The sequence below is a fragment of the Xiphophorus couchianus genome, chromosome 20 (genome assembly GCF_001444195.1).
Source record: "Xiphophorus couchianus chromosome 20, X_couchianus-1.0, whole genome shotgun sequence".
NCBI classification, from domain to species: domain Eukaryota; kingdom Metazoa; phylum Chordata; class Actinopteri; order Cyprinodontiformes; family Poeciliidae; genus Xiphophorus; species Xiphophorus couchianus.
This window is the reverse complement of record NC_040247.1, coordinates 24,849,226-24,872,473: the sequence shown is the minus strand read 5'-3', so window position 1 is coordinate 24,872,473 and position 23,248 is coordinate 24,849,226. Positions and strand designations below refer to the sequence as shown.

General features: G+C 42.4%; 1 protein-coding gene across 2 annotated transcripts in view; it reads left to right on the top strand.

The window, feature by feature from the left end:
* The first annotated feature begins 3,058 nt into the window (after positions 1-3,058).
* Positions 3,059-23,248, top strand: part of LOC114135878 (cadherin-4-like) — a 314,131-nt gene continuing 293,941 nt past the window's right edge. The window contains exons 1-2 of one of the 2 annotated variants that reach the window (XM_028003532.1): positions 3,059-3,625; positions 5,557-5,668. In XM_028003532.1, coding sequence (XP_027859333.1) covers positions 3,572-3,625; positions 5,557-5,668 — 166 coding nt within the window. In that variant the 5' untranslated portion in view covers positions 3,059-3,571. The remainder of the gene's footprint in view (positions 3,626-5,556; positions 5,669-23,248) is intronic. The other variant, XM_028003533.1, reaches the window with a different exon arrangement.

The window sequence follows — 23,248 nt, the reverse complement described above, 5'->3', positions numbered from 1 at the left end:
CTTGCCATAAATGTTGATTTCTTTGTGTTTGGTTTCTGTATTTATCCTTGCGTTCTGCTCTTTAAGCTCCTTGGATTTTGCTCTCTTTAGAGTCTTAATGTTGTTCTTTTCCTCGGGTTTTGCTGTTGTTTTTAACTCTCAGCTTGCAGCGTAAATTATTCATTTTCCTTCAGTCCACCTGTTTGCCTCCTCTCTCCCAGATGCACCCTGTTAGCCATCAACCACCTGCCTCTTGTCTACAGTCACACTCTGTGTTTAAGCCTCTCGGTTTCTGCCATTCTCTACTGCAGGGGTGTCAAACTCCAGTCCTCTATTGCCAGTGTCCTGCAACGTTTAGATGGGCCTCTGCTGCACCACCTGAATAGAATAATTAGGTCATTAGCAAGGCTCTGGAGAACTGATCTACACAAGAAGAAGGTAATTAAGCCATTTCATTCCAGTGTTTTGTATCTGTGGCACATCTAAAAACTGCAGGACAGCGGCCCTTCAGAACTGGCGTTTGACACCTGTGGTCTACTGGTTCCTCCTGTTGTCATGCTGCTTCCTCCTCCATGGTTACCCGCCTTGTAGGTTCTCTCCATGGTTATTATTAAAACACTCAGATTATCTTTCTTTAAATCAGAGAGAAAGGTAACCTTGGTTATGTAAACATTCTTAGAGCACTTTTAATTCAATAAACCAATAACTGACCAATGGCTGCTATGGAAGAGCCGTAGAGTTTGCCAGCTCTGCATTAGAGAATCTGCTGACCGGACATCTGGTCAACCAGGCATCTCGCAGACAAGCACACGCTGCTAATACTTCTTATTTATTTATTTATTTATTTATTTTTTAGCTCAGATGAACTGCAGCGTCATAGGGGAGGATAACATGTTGGTATATACGCTGTCTAGTCAAAGGAAAATGAAAAGATTGAGAATCTGTAGAATTGTTGCCCAAAAGAGGGAAATAATCCAAAATAGCAAAACAGCTGATCTCTCCTCTCTGTATTTCTTAAAAACCTCTGCTCGTTACCTGAACTGTTATTTTCCGAGGCCCCATCCAAACAGGAATGTCTCTTCCTTCGAAAGCCGGAGAGTTTTTAACTGTCTGCTTCCTGCGTCCACATGGAAACAATATTTTTAAGTGATCTTTAGCATTTTTATATTTTGTTTAAACAGGTTCAGGAGTGAAACGTTTGCCTGCCTGTATTCATGTGGACAGTGAAAACGCTCAGGTATTAGCCCAACCTATAACCCAAACGCATCGTATGCATCTTGCATAACGACAACAATGGCGGAATGCATGTTCATCTTGGACGCTCGACTTGCGCCCTGTTGCTCAGTTGTTGTCCTTACCGCTAACCTTGCAGAGTCTTTATGCGCGTGTTTAATACTCTATGCTTAGCGCCACTCACAGGCCTGGGGGAGGAAAAGCTCAACTCATCTGTGTTTCTGTGTGAATGAAAGCGTTTCTGGAAGAGGTACCGTGTGAATTTTCTTTTCTCCTTTTCAAACTGAAAACCATTTCTTTGAAAAATGTTCCCATGTGGACAGCGACTGGATCCGTTTGGTGACATCCTTTGAAGGACGTATTTATTGCCACAGCCAGTACAGCCACACAAGGCTGAGAAACCGGCCTTTTTGGATGAATCCAATTGGCAGTTTGGGACACAGAAAACATGTGGAAGGAGGTGCTCAAATCTGAGCTCTTTGACCTACTTTCAGAATACCACAATTGGCACAAAACTAATATTGATATTTCATCCTTTATGGTGTCATAAGGTAATGCTGTGAAGATGCTTTTCTTAGGCGGATTGGGGGGCAAACTGGTCAGATTTAATTGGAAGACCGATGAAGCTAAAAACAGGGAGGAAGAGGCAGGAAAAGACGCAGAGGACGGTGGTTAGGCTGTCGTCTCCCAGGAAGACAATCTAAACGTACAGCTGGAGGTTTATGGCATTGGTTTAGGCCAGCGTTTCCCAATTCCGGTCCTCAGGCCTCCCTGCTCTGCATGTTTTAGATGTGCCTCTATTCCAGAGCAGCTGATTCAAATGATTGCATGACCATCAAGTGCTGCAGAAACCTGTTGATCACCCATATATTCAATCCAGGTGTGTAGCAGAAGGGAAACACCTAAAACATGCAGGGCAGGGAGGCCTGAGGACCGGAATTGAGAAACGCTGGTTTAGACCAATATGTCACAACGGTCCAGTTAAAGTACGGAATTAAAACCAACTGGGAATCCGTCAGAAGTGTTTATAATTTAGGTTTTTTGGAAACTCGTCTTCCAATCTAAACGAGGCTGAACAATTTTACAAAAAAAAAAAAAAGAACGAGAAAGAATTGAAACATGAAACGTCGGAGCCGGGAGCGTCGCGCTGTGGCGTTGATTTTATTTATTTATTTTCAGCAGACTGGTGAGATGGGATCGATGGAGTGAACGCACAATGTGGAGCTTGAGTTATTCTGAAGAGAAGGCACAAAAAACATCAATCTTGTAAGAACATTACTCCAGAATCATCTTTTATCCATTACTGCCTCTGAAACACAAAGTCCCAGCAGAAAGAGTACTGACAAGTAACAAATGAACAAATTCAATGGGTTGTAAATACATTTCTGGAGATTGTGGCAATATATATATATATATTTACCATGGATTGCCAGACTTTTTCTCACACTGTCTTTCCTAAAACAGTGCCAAGAAAAATGAGGGATAACCTTCAGTTTCTTAATATTAACCGTCTCGCAAAAAATGAATTCATATTTGTACATATTTATATATCTTTAAAATGAACTGAGAACCTTGAAGCCAATCAAGTCAAAATCCCTGTGATCTCAGATGATTTTCTCTTTCCATTTTATTTTTTTATTTTTTGGTACATTGTGCTTTATTTCATCTGAAGCTTTCAGTCACAATCAAAAGTCCTATCTGCCGATCCTCCATCGTTGGCAGCTTTAATAAAAAGTTAATAACTCGCCGGCTCTTTGCTACACTTACACCCTGGATCAGGGGCAGAGGGGGTAACTGGGGTGTGAAATAGACTGCAGTTAGTTGATGGACTCATGAAAAGGACTCGGATGGCTGCTTGTCACTCACACAGCCGGAGAGCCGCCTCTACTCCATCTGAAGTCAAAATATGAATCTAAATAGCCTGGAAAAAGGGCATTTCCCCACCAATAGATCCCTGAAGTGGCATCATCACGGGGAGTTATTGGCGGCGCAGCCTCGCCTCGCCTCGCCTGGCCCAGCCTCGCCCGCACCGCCGCGGGGTAGGAGGGGTTGTAGTGACGCCGTCATCCAATGGGCACCGGCTTCCTCCGGACGGAGCGCAGCATCTTCTGTCTCAGCGGCACTTTTGCGCCAGACAAGTAGGGACGTTCTCCTGCTCAGCGGTGGAGAGGAGAGAAGAGAGAAAACCCCCCACAAAACCACCACGGGAGATCCGGGAATTATACCGACTGACGGAGATTCATCCTTCTTCTTTTTCCTCCCCTGATTGTTTCTTCTTTTTTTTCTTTTTGTCTTTCTTTCTCTCCAACCTTTTGGCTTTTTTATTTTTATTTTTTGGTTTGTTTGTTTGTTCGCAAAGATGATCGCTGGCTGCATCCTGTTGGCGTGCACCGTACTCGTGGGCGCATCCTCGGTAAGATGAGTTAATTTTCTTCGCCCCCCGTCTGCTCTCCGGTTGGAAGTGCTGCACTGCCGTAGTGCTTCGCTGCATGGGCGCTCGGAAGTGGCCGCGGACGGCTCACTTTGCCCCGTTGCGCTGCGCCGCCACATGACGGGTGCAGTGGAGCCGTGCAGTTTGGAGGGGAAAGAAGGGGGGATAATAATAATAAAAAAAAATCTACAAAGCTTGTGATTTAAAGTCATTTATTTATTTCTTAAAGACGGGCGGACTGAAAAGTAAGAGCGTTAGCCTCCCCGGAATAAACTGCAGCATTATTGCGGTGGACGACGCTTTTATACATGTAAACGGGACTGGCTTGTTGTTCCGCCGCCCGCGATTAAACTTCGCTTTGCACGCCCCTAACATTTGAGGGAGCGCGACTCGGTTGGCGATCAGTTTTGCCTAATGAGGAAGAATAATGGAAGGGGTGTGAGAGGGGGACATCTTATGTCGTTCACAAGCAAACAACTGCCATGGCTGAGCTGTCTGCCGGGGTGCGTGCGTGTGTGTGTGTGTGTGTGTGTGTGTGTGTGTGTGTGTGTGTGTGCGCAGTCAGAGGGGATGTGATACTATAGATGCATGAATCAGGTGCATGCTGCGAGGATAGTTGCTCTTTCTGGCTCGCACTCTGTGATGCTGCAGCTGTGCCTGATCATAATGCACATTTGGCATTTTTCCTTTATCCCTCACTACACACTGCAGAGACGCTTCACTTTATGGACACTTTCTATGTTGTCGCCGTTACTTAAGCAGCTAGTCTTCTTTTGTTATAAGGATTACGGCTAATTATGAATCACCACAAGTTCACTCATGTTCATAGATGAAGTAGGTCTGATAGGATGCCACTGCATTGTGCCACTTCACTGTGGTGGGTTTTTTGAGCTGGGTGATGCGGCTCACCACCCAGGACGCCAGCGTCTTTGGGGCGTACTTTGGTGTAAAGTTATTTGTGAGAATTAAATGTTTAACTGCTTATTTGTATGTGTTGAGGTTAGGTTTGTGGTACACAGACTTATTTTCATGTCATGTGTGTGATAGGCATTCTACCTGTAAGCAAATCGACAGCGTTTTGCTCACTATCAAATGATGCAAGTTGGAATGTTTTGAATGACGATCTTGTGGTATAAATTTGTGTAAAAATATATTCATTTTATACAAAAAATGGCCTGGATGACCAAATTGATCTGATTTAAAACAAACAAATATTTTTACTTTTGCTACAATGACATGTAATCACACTTATTGTCATTTTTGACTTTGGGACACTTAGAAAGTTTGAATAATCTCTAAGAAGTTTTTATGCAGCTAAATTTTACATATTTGCTGTTTTGCAGCTTTTGGCGACACCAACATGTTACGTGTTAACGACTGTTAAGTTGTTGTGCTGTTTACTAAGGCAGCAAGTCTGCATTAGGTAGCTTAGCAGCCATACAGCTTAGAGACTAATCAGTGTTATCCTTAATAAGAGTGAGCTGTTTTTATTTTGACTTGTAAGCAAGGAGAGAGTTTCCTAGCACGGTTTTCCTCCAGCTGGATGGCAGTGCACAGCAATGAGACGGCGACTTGCTCATGCCCTTAAGAGGACTTCAGACTGTAAGAACGGCGTTGCTTTTTGAAACCTCTGCCTGCCCTGATTTTGATTTTGGGGGAACTGACTGCGCCGCACCGGAGGAAAACGTATAAAGCCAGTCGCCTCCTCCCTGAAATCTCAGTTCCTCAAAATCTACACCGGCTGCTAAAGCCTAGTAGACGTATAGAGTTGGCCAGGCAGCATATGACGGTGATCGATCTGCTTCAGATGGTGGACCTAAGTTGTAAACAAACAGCAAGATTCAGTGTTATTCTGAAAAATCCACGTATGAACCTAAATTAGTCCACCTTTTATTTTTTTTCCCTTCCCCTAGGGGAGCAGGGCGGGCCAGCCCCTGAAGCCTCCCTGCAGACCCGGCTTCTCTCAGAACTTCTACACGGTGATTGTCCCCAGAGACTTACTACACGGCCAGAGCATCCTCAAAGGTAAGTCTGCTGCTGCTGCTGCTGGCTACCATTTATTGACTGATGATTTTCTTTTTTTTCCTTCTCATCTCTGCACTGATGTGTCGCATCGTGTGAGTCTGTGCTTGCCTACCTTGGGGGTGTGTGTGTGTGTGTGTGAAGAGGGGAGCGTGGGGCATACGATGTGGTGTGGGAGTCTCCATCACTCCTAAAAGGTCAGAATGTAATTTAGTCGCGGCGGTGCAACATGGACGCCGCACAGCGCCGATGTGACTCTTTCCCTTTTCTCCTGCAAGGTTTCTGGGGATGCGATGTGACAGCAGGTAGCTCGGTGCATTCTGTTCCAGCAGCTTTTCGATTGAAATGAGGTTTCACTGATGAATGAACACTGAAATTACTCCGACTGAAATAAAAATGAGAAATTACTTCTTCTTTTTTTTTTTTCTTGATTGACTTAGCGCGGAGGCTCTCGGAGCAGTTAAGACGGTCTTCCTCTTTTCTCCTCCTCCAACTTTTTAAAAAAATTTGATTTTATTTTTGTCGCTGTTTGTTACGGCTCCTTTGTTTTTAATTGCATCGTTTTGTTCCTGTTTTTTTTTTTTTTTTAAAGAGAATCCAATTCCCGTTTTTCATCCACTTCATCTCCCCTCAGCCGAGGCGGCGCGCTGCACCTACTGCGAGGTTAATCTGCAGCCATCTGAAAATTATGCTGCAGCTTTTTCAGCATGTCTCATTTGTTTTCCGGTGAATCATAGCTATAATGGAAATGAATTCCCCTCCTTCCCTCCCCCCTCCAGCCACATTCCAGTGTCCCCCATTTGCATAATTGACTGACAAAGAACACCTTGAACAGTCGCCGAATGTGCTTGCATAGCGCAGAGCAGATTATATTTCCATCTTAAAACTTTGTTTAAAGGCGCTGTATGTGACCTGTTATAGCTTTATGTGCTTATAGAAGTTTTTTTTTTTTTACACATGGTTAATATCTTCAGTTTTAGTCAAAAATATCCTCTCTGTAAAGAAGAGATGTAGTTTTCAAAACATAATTTAATTTCTTTAAGAGGAACAAAAATTATCAAAACTAATCTGGTTATATATGAAAAAGTAAGTAACCCCACAGCACCATACTACCACCACTGTGTGACTGTTGACTTGATGCTCTTTTACTGAATTGCTGTTTGATTTTTTTTATACCAGATGTTTGGAGAAAGTTTCACTTTTGTCTCATAAATCCACAGAGCCATTTCTGAAAACTTAATTTGAATGCAGTTTTTTTTGTCTTTGTATTTACTCTTTGTCTGATGTTCAAATTTGTTTGATCTGAAACATATAAACGTGATAAAGAAGCAAAAATGGAAGAAATCTGTAAATTTGGGGCAGTAGCTCAGGGCTCCAATTTGTTGGGGGCGCTCACATACTTTATTTTCTTTTTTTGTTCTACAAATGTGTTTTGGAAACATTTTACTTGCATAACACTGAAAGGCTAATACAGTTAGGGCCAGAAATATTTGGACAGTGACACAAGTTTTGTTATTTTAGCTGTTTACAAAAACATGTTCAGAAATACAATTATATATATAATATGGGCTGAAAGTGCACACTCCCAGCTGCAATATGAGAGTTTCAGTGACGTGCGGTCAGGGGAGGCAGGTGAGGCACTGCCTCACCAGCCATCATGGAAAGAAAGAAAATATATAATCATAAAGTAATTTAAATTGTTATATTCATCCGGTGGTTTGTACTAAAAAATATTTATTTTTCATGTAGCTTCACCAATTTCGATTTTTATTTGTTCAAAATCGCTGAATTTTCTTATTTTCCCATTCAAATGCTTGGAAGCGATGCCGGTGAGGCAGCAGCGAGCTCTGCCTCACCTTGGATTGCGCAACCCCTGGCTCTGCGCTGGCTGCTAAGCGGAGAGAGCATGTTGCTGTACGGCGTCAATAAAATGGTTTAAACAAATTTAATATGTGAACTTATTTCCAATAATTTAGCTTATGTATATAATGTACAGTGCTTTTTGTCACCAACTGTGTTTGTGTAACGTGTTTCGTGTAATGAGCGATTATAAACGGCAGAGAACAGGTTCGTGGTGAGGCAGGCAGTTCTCTTGCCTCATGGCAGGGGGCGCTCAAGATCCCAGACGTTCGTCTTGTTCACTCCTCAACTGCCGAGTAAGTGACAGCGAGCTAGGCTAAACGATTCTGGAAGCAAGTCAAGTGCAGCGATAGATTATAATAGAGATAGTGATTTTTTTCCTCTCGCTCATCCCGACTTTCGACATGATGACTACATTACAACACTAAAAAAGTTTTCTCAAGTGGACTTTCAATCGAAGCAGGTAAGACAGTAATAACATTTATTTTGTTTTGTTTTTTAAGGAAATGTGTGTTTTGTGAGCTACAGTTTGTATGTGTAAGGATGCAGAAGTGAAACATAACCTGTAAACTGCTGTCAATCTATGCATCTATTTGCAAATCTGATTCTGATGACGTCAGTGCCTCACCAGCTATGAACCTCACCGCACGTCACTGGAGAGTTTCCACATCCAAATCGGAGAAAGGGTTTAGGAATCATAGCTCTGTAATGCATAGCCTCCTCTTTTTCAAGGGACCAAAAGTAATTGGACAATGGACTCTAAGGGCTGCAATTAACTCAGAAGGCGTCTCCCTCGTTAACCTGTAATCAATTAAGTAGTTAAAAGGTCTGGGGTTGATTCCAGGTGTGTGGTTTTGCATTTGGAAGCTGTTGCTGTGACCAGACAACATGCGGTCAAAGGAACTCTCAATTGAGGTGAAGCAGAACATCCTGAGGCTGAAAAAAAAGAAAAAATCCATCAGAGAGATAGCAGACATGCTTGGAGTAGCAAAATCAACAGTCGGGTACATTCTGAGAAAAAAGGAATTCACTGGTGAGCTTGGGAACTCAAAAAGGCCTGGGTGTCCACGGAAGACAACGGTGGTGGATGATCGCCGCATACTTTCTTTGGTGAAGAAGAACCCGTTCACAACATCAACTGAAGTCCAGAACACTCTCAGGGAAGTAGGTGTATCTGTCTCTAAGTCAACAGTAAAGAGAAGACTCCATGAAAGTAAATACAAAGGGTTCACATCTAGATGCAAACCATTCATCAATTCCAAAAATAGACAGGCCAGAGTTAAATTTGCCGAAAAACACCTCAAGAAGCCAGCCCAGTTCTGGAAAAGTATTCTATGGACAGATGAGACAAAGATCAACCTGTACCAAAATGATGGGAAGAAAAAAGTTTGGAGAAAAAAGGGAACATGATCCAAAGCACACCACATCCTCTGTAAAACATGGTGGAGGCAACGTGATGGCATGGGCATGCATGGCTTTCAATGGCACTGGGTCACTTGTGTTTATTGATGACATAACAGCAGACAAGAGTAGCCGGATGAATTCTGAAGTGTACCGGGATATACTTTCAGCCCAGATTCAGCCAAATGCTGCAAAGTTGATCGGATGGCGCTTCACAGTACAGATGGACAATGACCCCAAGCATACAGCCAAAGCTACCCAGGAGTTCATGAGTGCAAAAAAGTGGAACATTCTGCAATGGCCAAGTCAATCACCAGATCTTAACCCAATTGAGCATGCATTTCACTTGCTCAAATCCAGACTTCGGACGGAAAGACCCACAAACAAGCAAGACCTGAAGGCTGCGGCTGTAAAGGCCTGGCAAAGCATTAAGAAGGAGGAAACCCAGCGTTTGGTGATGTCCATGGGTTCCAGACTTAAGGCAGTGATTGCCTCCAAAGGATTCGCAACAAAATATTGAAAAAAAACTATTTTGTTTGGGTTATGTTTATTTGTCCAATTACTTTTGAGCTCCTAAAATGTGGAGTGTTTGTAAAGAAATGTGTACAATTCCTACATTTTCTATCAGATATTTTTGTTCAACCCTTTAAATTAAACGTTACAATCTGCACTTGAATTCTGTTGTAGAGGTTTCATTTCAAATTCAATGCGGTGGCATGCAGAGCCCAACTCGCGAAAATTGTGTTACTGTCCAAATATTTCTGGCCCTAACTGTATCAGGAGAGTTGCATAAACATTTAGGGATTTTTATGAATGTAAACAATGCCCAAGTATTTTAAGGTTAAGTTATGGCGCATTTTTGGGCTACAACATGAAGCTATTGGCAGGGCGACATACTAAATCTACCATGCATCATTCCAGCGGAGGTAGAGGACGACTGTAATTTGCACTAGTAAAAGCTTTTATCCTTTGGTGGTCAGGGCACCAAACCTGGCTCCAGCCCAGAGGCCAACATCCTTGTAGATCCGGCCCTGACCACAGACACAAGGAACGGTGAGGCTCGTTTTGGATATTTAAGATGCTCGACCTGACATGAAATCGGTAAAAGCTTAGATTTAACGCAGGGAACGGAGCCGGTATTCAGGACGTTTCATATTCCCGTCGTCTCCTCCCTGCATAATAGCAAACCGTTACTCATAGTTGTGGATAACGGCTCCAGCCAGCGAGCAGAATGAGGTAAGCTGTCCCCTGACACCTCGCCTTTATAGCCAAATATTTGTCTATTGTTTGTGAAATGCTTATTTGCCAGAGGGAAATGGCATTTTTATTGGAACAGCTGTTTGAGGATTTTCCGGCTGCAAAGCGTAACAATTGAATTATTCCGGAGGTGATGTTGTTGTTTAAGGAGCTGACAAGGACAGTGCAGCTGGTCGGAGGGGAGCCGCTTCGCCCCGGAGCGCCTCGCAGCTCAAGGTTTCCAAACCGACTCGGGGCAGCTGTGCTGGTCCGGAAGAACGTGATGGATCCAGAGCGCCAACCATGCGAATGGATGTGGTGTAGCTGCTAATGCCTTCGTTTGAAAAAGTGTCACAGCAGAGCTTCAGCTGCGTCAGTTTGATTCACCTTATGTTCTCGATCGGCGCGGCTTTGATCCCACATTACCTTGGCTTCCCGTTTCTCCGTCTCTCTCTGGTCGGTCTTTGTGGAAATCAATCTGAGATCCGTGCTGTCCTCCCTCCCATACCTGCTATCCAAAGAGATTCGGGTTCCAGCGGCTTGAGGCGTCTCGCTAGTGATTAATGCGCCGCAAACTTGTCTTCTTGTCTGTTTTCTGTTGCAGTGGGACACAAAGTGGGAGGGAAGCTCGATTCTACAGTATGAAAACCTCCAAACTCTCCCTGCCAAAGAAAATAATTGGTCAGGGCCTGTTGGGGGAGGAATCCTGGATGCTCTGGAGCTGGGAGGGGAATGGTTATGGGCCGGTTACCAGTAATAAAGTTTTAAAGCGGTACCATTTTTATAAAATCAAAACCCCACCTTTTTTCGTTTTTTTTTTTTTTTTTTTCATTTTTCAAGGTGCTTTGTTTACATTTTGGAGAAATGAAACTTACTTGCAGTCAATCCACTATATGTTCAACCAACAGTGTCCAACCATTAGCCTCGCAAATACGACCTATTTCAAGTGTCTTATAAGACAATTCATTTGTAGATTCATCACCAGCATCAAATATCCCAAATTATTAAAAAACATGTTCCGTTTCTCGCCCATTAATTCCAGAAATGCTTTTAAAATGAGACGTATACCTCCAGTTTCAGAGATAATCTTACTGAAACCAAAACATTTCAGTAAGATTATATTGGCCTTGGGAGTGTTGGTCACATAAATCATATAAGTTTAAGAATAGTCTAAATATACTATAATTTATATTGTTTAACACTGCTATAGTTAGAATTTTAAATAGATATAAATTTGAAAAGAAAATGGTCCTCAGTTATATCCAGCTCGATTTTCCATCGTATTCTGTTTTGTGCTTCAAAATTACACAAATATGTTGCCTTGACTGATCAATTATTGGAAGAAAATGGGTCAATTCCCTCAGAAGGGGCTGGTAGAAAACATACATTTGAAAACACCTCAATGGATCGTACAGCTGTCAGTTGAAATCTAAGAAAAATCTGAAATGATGCACTCAGTGTTCAAATATAAAGACGTGATTTCTGTCTGTACCTGTCAAGCAGAAGGTCGTTTAGCTGGCAAAAATATTTAACTTTCTGAGCAGTGAGCATGTTTCTCGAACTAAAAATAGTTTTCAATGCTTCTCATTAAGTCTGTGCATCAAAATGACAATAAATAGGCTAAATGCTATTGCTATCCGAACTGTGATAATCAGCCAGTTGCAGGTCAGAGTGATGACATTATGTCTTTGTTCAGCTATAAAGTCAATATTCTCACACCTTTTAGAGTCGCACGCCGGCCTCGACGAGAGTTTCCAAAGTGCCGTTCTCCAGGGACTTCTGCCTCCCTCTGGACACGGGCGTTTAGGTACGGGGTGAAGAAAGGCCAAAACGCTGCAACCCAGCGGGTGCACCAGTGTGGAGCGAGCTCTCCTCTTCCAGCCGCTGAGCAATCTGTCCACTTCGACTCCTTCAACGGCGAGGTGGAGGGGCCAGTTGTTTTGCTTCTGTTTCGCTCGGCGTGTGGGCGGCTAAGAAGCGACCATGTCATATTTTTCTTGTCAAATTCATTAACACCCATCTCGGCTAATTAAAGGTGTTAGAAATGGCGTCCTCGACGCGGCGGCAGCATATGTCTGCCCGTCGCAGTGCGTGTCCGCCTTATCTACCGCTTTTTTTCCTCTGTTCCATCCGCATTGTTGTCGGATCACACCTTGCACGACTGCTTGGAAATTACTCAAGTATGTATGTTCCAGTGCGCAACTGCCAGTGATTGTCAGTTTGTATTCAATTTGTCGTAATGAACACTAAATGTTGGCCCGCAATTCTACCAACATTATGTTTAGCTTCTTGCCAACATTGCTCGTCAAACATGTCTTGTGTTTTTTGTTTTTTTCATTATTTTTAACTAACACAGAACTAATACCTTATGAAAGCGTTCATACTCCCTTTGAATTCAACATTTTGGCACATCACAAACAAATTTGCATCATTGTGAAGCGAAAGTAAAAGGCTCCCTGCTTTTTCCCCAGAAAAGATTTTATTTTCGGGGAACATAGCTCCACCGGCTTTGCACATTTTCCTTACAAAAAAAAGCTCAAGCTTTGCCAAGTTGGAGGGATGCGTCTGTGAACATCGATTTTCAGTTTTTCTACACTTATTCACAGTTGATGGTCGGTGCGGGCTTTGATTAAACTATCTTAAGACGTGAATACGGTTCGATCTAAACGTCGGGTCCCGACGTCGGCTTCAGAAGAGCCACGTCACTGCAGCTGCTTTCCTTCTCTAGCACATCTGAATGAAATGAACGGTTTGTTCGTGGGCCTCTGCAGAGACAAATGAGAGAATTCAGCCATTTGATTCAGGTGGCCGGACGGACGGCAGCTCTGTAAGGCTAGATCTAAACCACAGGAGTCAAACTCAGGCTCATATTTTGAAAATTAAATTCCCTTAATGGAGACGCCAATTTCTAAAACAAAATTCTTGTTTCTTTGATAAAAAGTTTTGCGGCTAGGATGAGGCGGTTATTTGGTCGTGTGAGGGTTGGGTTATATCATAAACTGCAATGGAAACGCTTTTTTCGCGTCACACGAGTCACACGGTCAACAACGGGATGTTGCCACTTGCGCAAACCACAAAGAAGAAGTCAGGAAGTAGTTGGAAGATGGTTGTGCGGCATGTTTTTTAATTACTTATCATGTGAACAAACTTATTTACGTACATTTTTTTAATTATTTAATGGAAACACTGTAATTGTGAACCTGTGCCTTATGCGACATTGGCGGAATGTTGACAAAGTTTTGTAATAGAGACACAGTTTATGATTTATTAACTTACGAAGTCTGCAAACAGAGCAAGATGTATAGATTTTTTTTCACTGTCCCGTTTGACATTTAGTTTCACATGTGCTCACAGCATTAGGTATTGCGTGTTTTTAATGTTAAACGTTTTATAGTAATACCCGCAGAAAATAGAAAACCTTCCTCTATTCCTCTAGTAAAATCTTTTTCAATAGATATCAAACTTGGGCCACAACTTTTTTTTTAAAAGTTTGGCCCACTGTGTATTTGAGTTTGACACCTCTGCTCTGAACCATTCTACCTTTACAGCCTCCTACAGGTTTTCTTTCAGGGTTGGCAACACCATGCCTGCTGGAAAAGAAGCGTCCTCACAGCACGATCTTGCCCCCACTGCGTGTCACGGTTAAGACGGCGTGTTCAGGCTGATGTGCAGAGTTAGTTTTCCATCACATATCATTCACCATTTATCCCAGAAGCGTTACTTTTGGTCTCATTTGATCACCTTTTGGCACATTTTTATCTTCTGCATGACAAGAACGTGGCTGTTTCTGATTGGTCCTCGTCAGTTTTGGTGAGCGGCCATGTTTTGTGGTAAATTTGCAGTTCCATTTTTCTGACGACGGTTTCACCAGTACTGTGAGGTATTTAAAGGTTAAGATATTTGATAACCCAACTGTATTCCTGTCTGGTCTTGGTCTTCAGAATGACTTTCGCTCACTCTAATAAACCTCCATGAGGATTTTATTTAGGGGCATCAGATTGATAGGGGCGGAATACAAATACAGTTTTTCATTTGCTTTCCTTCCAGTTCCTCAGTGTGCTATTCTTCTTCTTGTATCCCCCAAATTTCCAATATTATAGCTGTTTTTGCTTGATTTAAATGACTATTTTTGCAAGGCACTCTGCTTCCGTACATGAGATGACGTTCCTTTCTTTTGGCGCTGCAGTACGAAGTGTTTCACTTCAGCCAGCAGCGACTGGTTTGCCAACGTTTGGAAGAGAGCAGCTAGGAGACAGTGTCTGGCAAGGGAAACAAACAAACAAAACCGTCTCAGCATGAAAAGGAATAATTACAGGCAGCAAAAGATGAAATCCATTTTTACAAAAAACAAAATCCATTTCCCCCTGTTCTTTTTGACTGAGTGCCTGTGTCCAAATGATTCAGTCCTGATGGGAGTGGCCTCTTGCAGCCTGACGGTACCCGCTCCCATACAGCGTGAGGCTTCACTGGAGGGTTTAATGAGGAAGAAAATGATGCGAGTTGCATACAGCGATCCTTACCAGCTTTCATCTCTGCTGAACACTGGAGAGTTTTTTCTTTTTTCTTCTCTTTTTTCTTTTTGGGGCCCAACACGTTTGAGCACCGCTTTCCACCACTGTCATCACATAGCTCCCGTTGTTTGGCGCAATAAGCCTCCGCCTCTTCAGCCAGAGCCAGACCGCTCCTGTTTTGTTGCCAGGTGGGGGTGCAACACCGCAGTGAGACGGTGTTTTAGCTCTCGACAGAGATCGTGGGGAAAGCCTTTAAGCCGCCTGGCTGCTGGGTCACCATAACCTCCAATTTTATCCACTTTTCACAGGGTTTTGTGTTTGTTCCGGAGCAAAGTTTTCTCGGCCGATTATGATTCTTGTAATCCCTTTTTGCTTGTTCCTCTCCTGTTTGGCTGGTCCAAAAAGATCCAATAAATGCTCCATCGCTAAGGACTCCCCTTTGCCGGGTTGTGTGTCCCGTTGAGGGCAAAGTTTTTGCGTCATCAAAGGGAAGAAATGTATATAATATATATAAATAGTGGGCACTGAAATTGGAAATACATTATGCACGTAACAAAGTTCAAAAAACACATCCGGCTTCTTCAAATGTTTAGAGCAAAAAGAAATAATTAAGATTCACGTAATGAGTGATATTGAAAAAAATTCTCATACTGGTGTTCACTCTTTTTTGTCTGGGTGTTCTCACACCTGATAGTAACGCAGACTCGGTTTGATTGGGTTGAAAGCTGCAACATTTTGTTACATTTTCAGTCGGTATGGTTCGCTGTCACCCTGCCCTGTGCTACGGTCCACTTTCTGCTCTCCTGTCTGGTCATGCATTTGAACCGTGCCAGAGTCCACTTTCACCAAACCGAGACCTGGATTTGTTGGCGGCTTTCATAATCACTTTCTGCATTCACACTTGCACTAGAAACCAAACCTTCTAGGCAGATTAACTAGAATTTCATTGAACAGGGCTGGTGTGAATGCATCCTTACTTTCAGAATAGTGAGAATATATGACTGGTGAAATGCTGAAAGGTCGTTTAAGAAGTGTAATGCATCATTCAGTGACCCTGCTGGTCATTCATTTCGAACTTTATAGGTTTAAGAGGCTGCTGCGATCGAGTGGTTGACCATGGAAGACCCTCGTTTAACTAACTCACAAATGTCTGCCCTGCCACAAACTTACACGAAATAACTCGGCCTATGCATCCATGTAAATGTTTGTGTGGGAGTCGGGTCAGGATTAAAGGCGAGGGCTATGATATATAGATGAGCAAACAGCAGGGCTTTAAGGTTGCCGATTCCTGCTTTAGGCAGATAAGCCAAGAAAAGGGAATAACCAACTGCTGCACATCACTGTTCAAACCATCAACTTGCCCGAACGGACACCTAGGAACACAGAGAGGATGACGTCGGCTCGGCGAGCAAGACATTGATTTGCCGTTCAGTCAGATAGCGTCTCTTTAAGTCGCTGTCAGCACATATTTGAAAAGACAACAGTGATTAGCATCACCCTTGGCCCCTCGTCGGTCCTGGGAGACGGCAAACGCGAGCAGCCTGTTTTAGCTCAGGTGCCTGGCTGGCTGCTTGTTTGCTAAGATGCTTAGACAGAAAGTGGCAGTGGTAAATATCCATCCATCCATCCATTTTCTGTCCACCCTTGTCCCTAATGGGGTCGGGAGGGTTGCCGGTGCCCATCTCCAGCTACGTTCCAGGCGAGAGGCGGGGTTCACCCTGGACAGGTCGCCAGTCTGTCTTTTAAGCTAATGATATTTTTGATGGATGCTTCACAAATACAAACAGGAAAAAAACTGAGTAAGGGATGTATTTTCAGCCTGTCAGACCTGGTGCTCAGCATAATAACCAGCCGTTTCATTATGACTAAGATATTCTTGACCGTTATTTTGGATTTCTTTGGTTACATTTTTGCTTTGCAGGGCCCCAATCAAAAGTTTGTTTCCCTTGTTGGTCCGGACCTTTTGTGTAGGTGTGAATGCACTCGAGGGAACTCTGTCATTTCTGTCCAGTGGTAGGAGTAATCATCACTCGCATGTCTTTCTTTACAAGTTATAATCCGCTTGTGAGAAAAATGCAATGTGAAAGCAAACCGCATCAAACGGAATAAAAAAATTTTGGTCTTGACCTAACAAGTAGACAAGACAAAGGATTTCCAACACCCTTAGAGTTTGACATGACTTTAACTACTCCTAATGTTTGCACCAATCTTACAACAGATATTTATCTTGTCTTTTTTTTCTTCTTGGAAGTATTATATATGACTTTCTGAAAGAACAGACCGTCCATTAAGAGACGTTTCATGACTTGCTCCACCCATATGTTCAGACTACTAATATACCTGAAAAATCTGGTCATATACAGTCAATGAAATTACTGTATTTTTTATCACTTAAAGTAGCTGTATGTAACTTTTATATTTTTGCATATTAAGTGTCACCATGTTGTGACGTCATAAGTCAGTCTGTCTAAAAAAAAAGTGAGCTCCTCTGCCTTCTCCGCGTGGCTCTGCTGTCATCTGCACACTTGCTCTGCTCTGTCAGAAACAACCAATCAGAGCCAGGAGGCGGGTTTTAGTGCTACCAATCACCCGCATGTACTTTGCTCACACCCTCCCCCTTTCCCTCTGTTACGCTACAGCTGATTTACCACAACATAGCCTGCCATCAATGCTAAAGCTAGTTAGCAGAGCCACTGATGATGATGGATAAACGGTTTTCCTGAAATGATGAGTTGTTTCTCTGCCATTAGTACATTGAGCAACTTGTACATGAGGTTGATTGACAGCACTAAGACCCTCCTCCTGGCTCTGATTGGTTGATTTTGACTGGGAAGCTGTGCATTTCATCTGACGGCAATAGTAGCTCAGGAAGGAGGCGAAGGAGCTCAATTTATACAGATTATCTGTCTCATATTAAACCATCACAATATGGTGACAGGTTTAACACATATGTAAAAGAAAAACATATTTTCGTAAAAGTTACATAATGTAACTTTAAGTGAGGAGCTGCTTTGGACTTCAGTCAAGGCATGACCTCATGTAACACAGGATTATGTTGTATAGATGGGCCACTAAACCTGATATCTGATCAAAGAATGATATCAGCAGAGGTGTGACCAAGTCACTGTGTTGCAAGTCTCAAGTAAGTCTCAAGTCTTTTTCCTCAAGTCCGAGTCAAGTCTCAAGTAAAGACAGGCAAAAGTCGAGTCAAGTCTCAAGTCAGGAACCTTTAATTTCAAGTCATTTCGAGTCGTTTTTATTTTATTTTATTTTTTATAATTTGCAATTATACATAAAATTCAAATAATAGACCATTTGTTCGTTTTAAAATATGTATTTATCTCAAATGATAGAACATGTGTAGCTGAACACAAAGTATAAAAAACATTTTTAAATTGGACCACTTTATTGCCCAGTTCTGTTAAACTTGATATTCAATAAAAAAAGAGGAAAATGCTGACATTTCCACAGCACAATACAAAGAACCATAACAGCAGTTTTTTCCTCTTTTCTCTGACCTGTCAAAACAATATATTGTCAATATAATTTCCCAACGTAGATGTCTTCAAATACACCAACCATCCTTAGATGATACTAGACCCGGCTCATCATCATGATGGGACAGAGAGACTCTGTTCCCTGTGTTCAGGTCCAGAATCTGCTTTCTGTTCCGGAGCCCCGCTCACTATCCACCGGCTTCCTGAACTAACACGGTGCACATTATTTGTGGAGGCATTTGAAGGACCGGATTTATGGTAAATAATCACCAATTTAACCCGGAGTACACATGCTAACACGAAGTTAGCTAAAGTCAACTATCTTACAGCAAAAGAAAAGCGCCACCTACCGATCTTTGTGAAGCTTCAAATGCCGGACAAAGTTGGACGTCGTGGCATTTCCATCCGATATTCTCTTCTTGCATGTTTTACAAGTTGCAGTTCGTTTTTTAGTCGAAAGTTCATAACCTACGTAGCCAAAAGAAATTACTCGCGGAAGCATATTGAGCGGTTATTTCGTATTTCGTTCCCTGAGCTCTGCAGCTTTGCCGCGTTTTTTTAAACGTCCAAATCCTGTTAATTTGATTGGTTGTGCTGCAGCTACGTACACATACATACATAAGAAGAGAGGAAAACCATAGTGACGGTCTGCGCATATTGATACGGAATGAGTGACATTAATTAATGACGCCACTTTATAAATAATGTGTTTTAAATTTTAAGACTGAGTAAAAAATATCAAGTCTTTTCAAGTAAACAGCTTCAAGTCGAGTCAAGTCCCAAGTCAATGGCATGAAAGTCAAAGTCAAGTCCGAGTCTTTGAGCATTTTTTCAAGTCAAGTCTCAAGTCGTGATTTTAATGACTCGAGTCTGACTCGAGTCCAAGTCATGTGACTCGAGTCCCCACCTCTGGATATCAGTACTGGTTCAAATAGCAGTACTGGATTGGATCACCCCCCTCCATCTTTAAAAGCAATCTTGAATTGCATGTCTTTTTGCTTCCGTCATCTCTGGGCTTTTAATTTAACAGCGGGTCTCTAAGTTCACAGAGAGAGGAGAAAAATATGAACACGCAGAACTTTAATCTAAATGATTTATTTAAAAGGGGATCCTGCCTTCGTTTTTTTTTTATCACTTTACACTTTCAGCCCCGGACTTTCTGCCGTTTAATACCATCTCTGAAAGTTACATATACAAAATGACATGTAACATGACCCCAATTAGACGACAGCAGGAACATCTGGCAAAGAGCCATATCTGCTTTGAAACAGCAAGCTCGGAGTTTTTGCTGCGCCGCGGAGAACTTCTGACTCCTAACCTACTATCTGAAGTGACAGGGCTTTCATAAGTACGTCCAGACCCAAGAACCCGGTAGCGTGGGAAGGATTATGTTTTCAGGCATTTGATAAGCGGAATGCCATTTTCCTTCTGACTCATGAACGTCTCTCTTGTCCTCCAGAGAGTCTTTCATCTCGGCAGCCAGGACCTGCAGTCTGTGGCGAGCTGATAGAATACAGGTACAGAAGATGAGCCACATCATTTCTCTTTATCTCGCCTGCCTTCTTACCGAGCCGAGCCGCGCTCCTATATCCCTCAAAACTCCCTACAACATCACATACACGCTGAGCCAATTCCATCAAGGAAGCCACCCAAGATATAGTACATTCCCCAGCACAATGCTTTTCATCCCGTTTTGTAGTCTTTCTCTCTCTGCGGGTAGGGAGTGAGGCTGTTACGGGGAGCGGGAAGGGAAGGGGGAAGAAAAGGTTGGTTTTAAAAGATGGAAAGCTGGCTGTCAGCGGAAATGTTATTGTCAGCGCTTCAATGTGAGTTTTATTACCGGCCATACTCTGATCTATGCCGGTCTCCCCCGTGTTTGCTGATATGTGCTTTGGTCTAATGGTCATTCACTGGGTCTTGCCATGTTCTCACAGGCTGTTTAACTGCAGCAGATATCCATATTTATTGGCCCCTCTGGTAAAGATGTGTAAAAGGTCTTAAAACAAATTCATCTTTTATTGCAGTGGCATTATCTCACGCTGAAAAAAAAAGTCAACCTTTGGATCTAAGTCCATTTATTCATTTGGGTAAAATGATGCCATTTAAAGAAATCATTATTTTTCACAATTTCACCTGTGGCACAGTTACTGGCACCCATAAAAATCAAATTCAATATTTGCCTCTGAGGCACGTTAAACTTTAACGGAAAATCTGAATCTTGGAAACTGAGGAGGGGCTAGGTCCACCCAGCCTTTCTGAACAGCTAAATGGTTGCCATGGGAGATTAGAGGATTTCTCAAATATACACGAAATTATCAAGGCACCACGTCGGGTATGTTTTTGAGCTTTACCTGGTGTAAAGCTCAAAAAAGTCAGTTTTGCACAATACTGCCCCTTTAAAAATAAAGTAACACACATGTCCATTTCTTCAACCCACTAGGCTGGACAATGACGCATCGTTATCTCACCACCAAATACAACGAGCCGCATGGTAGTAGAGGTTAAACAAAAAGAAAAAGAATCACCAAAGGTCACAGCAGCAAAGAGTGGGATCTTGAGTTCAGCGAGTCTCCATGGGAACAATTAGATGCTAACTGATGCGAACTGGTTGTATAAAAGTGGTGCCAGAAAAACAACCTTTTCCTGCACTACCACCCAACATAGACATGAGAAGTAGGAACATGTATAGATTAAGCTTGTTGGGGCAAGGAATACTCCAGCTGAGTTTATTTATTTTTTAAAATTCAATCAAACACGTGATTAAACCAAAGAAACTGATGGAATATTTTTAATAAAATGGTTCATATGCTTAAAAAATAATCCCAAAATATCAACATTAAGTTGAAACTTTGCAATTTGTGTTACTGAGAATGCTGTAACTCTGTAGATTGTTCCTCTGCTACCAATTGTGTAATACAGTCAGATCTCATCTGCAGTGTAATCCTGTGGTTAAAATAAGAACCGCAGTGAATGTCATGAGCTTGTAGCAAAGTTACAAAAATCAGAGAGATGTCCTTGACCTCCGAATCCTCTTGAGAATGCCCTACGCCGTACAGTTCGCTCCATCATGAATTCCTCAAAGTACAATGGTCTATTATAGGAAACTGGTAATCACTTGGTCCTCAGCAGGAGAATGTCCCAAACGTCAGGTCAGCTCAGCAAAGAAATTGATTATCATTAAATCAACCTTGTTTCAATGGTCCTGACATTCTGCAGGCCTAAATCATTCTGAGAACCCAGACCCAGGAATGAGCCATCTAAAGAGATAGTGAAAAAAGAAAGAATAGTCAAAAATCCCTTTCTCTGTGTGTGTTCTCCAACCTTGTGAAAAGTTATTGAGAAAGACTAAATGGTGTCAAAAAGGGGCTGTCAATAATTCTGCCACTAGTGATTTTTGTTAAAAGCTGTTCTTTCTTAAGGCGACCGTCTTCCTCACAAAACCCCAAGTTGTTTTCCTTGTATTTATCTTCCTTGTGATGAGCTGTGAGAACCAACCCTGAGAGTCCTGCATCGTTTTCAGCACACCGCACACCCCGAGCCTGGCTTCTCACCCGATCTATAATTCCTGACAAAACAGAGGCGAGCTAATTATGCCCCGACTTCTGACCTTCCAACTGTGCTAACCTCGATATCATCAGACCTCAGATCGCATCTTCAAGAGCTGGCGGGTGCGGGTTAAGTCATAGAGTGATTAGGAGGAAAACGGGGAGGAATATGCCTGTGAGGGAGTTAGCCAGCAGAAGTCCTTGGCAAGGGATTAACGGATAAGAAACAGGACTCCGCTCGATGAAGAACTAGACATTTTGCTATTGTATTTCAAGTGTTGTCAGAGCGGCAGCTTCATAGGAAAATATTTAAGTGGCATTTTGTAGAAAGTCTGTCCCAATTAAGGTTTAACCCACCTCAGACGTCGCGATTTTAACATAAATTGTCGGAGACGGCTGTGAAGATGTTTTGAAGGCACGGATCCGCCCTTCACCGCCGGCTAATGACCTTGTAATTCTGTGAATACGATTTGCATTTATTATTGGAAACCTTTAGTAATCAACCACCCTCTCTCATAATCAATGTTTATTAGCACTTTGCATCTCTGCAAACTTTTAACAATTTGTCGGCCTTGATTAAGACTCCGTCAGCCCTTTGTTGCGATGCAGAAACAGAGCCATTTTCCCACCAGGAAGCCTCTGTTTCACCTTTTAGCTGCGAGCGTAACCCAGCTCATTACACAGGTTTTTCCTCCCCTCCTCTAAGACTTGCAGGATTTACATGCATTTGAATACAAATCAGGTCTTCAGCTTTGAAGTGCTGGTTTTGCTGCTCAAGTCGCCTACTTGGGATGTCATTGTGCTTGTTTGTGTTGGCATCACAAAGCACTTTTAAATGGATTGTTAGATACATGAGCATCATCTCAATTACTAGGAAAAACAGAGAACAGTTTAAGTAGAGTTGTCCTGCAAAATGTGCCTGAATTGAATTGTCTTTATTTCAAAAATAACCTGAAGACTTTTGAGCCTTTAGGGTTGATTAGTAAAAAACTGTAAATGGTTTGACTTTTACATAATGTTGTCATCCTGAGCTTTGTTCTACTGGGAAGGATTGGACACGCAGTCAAGTTTTCTTTTACTCGCAACAAAAAATGTAGTCGGTTCCAATGACTTACAAGTCAGTGACGGACGGATGCATCACAGGTGCACGAAACAGCATCATTACTGATCCTTCCTCCCTTTAGTCGTTGGGCTTTTCAACCATCATTGCAAATTGTGTTTACATCCTTGTTGTTTTTCTCATTTTAAATAACTTCCCATTGATGTTTGCACTGTTTTCTGTAGCCTGTTGCTGTTTTCTGGGCACCAACAGGGTTTCCCAGTGTATTATGAACCTGGCGGGCCACCAGGCTTCACTTGCAGACACCAGGCTTAGCCTTGTTTGTTTATTTTTCTGATAGAGATTTATATGAAGAATTATGTCATGCGCCTTTTGATAAGTATAAAAAGCAGGTAAATATTTAACCGAGTATAGGCAGAGATGTATGTGTGTGCATATTTGGACCTGTATGTAGAAGTTTTGCAGAAAGTCCA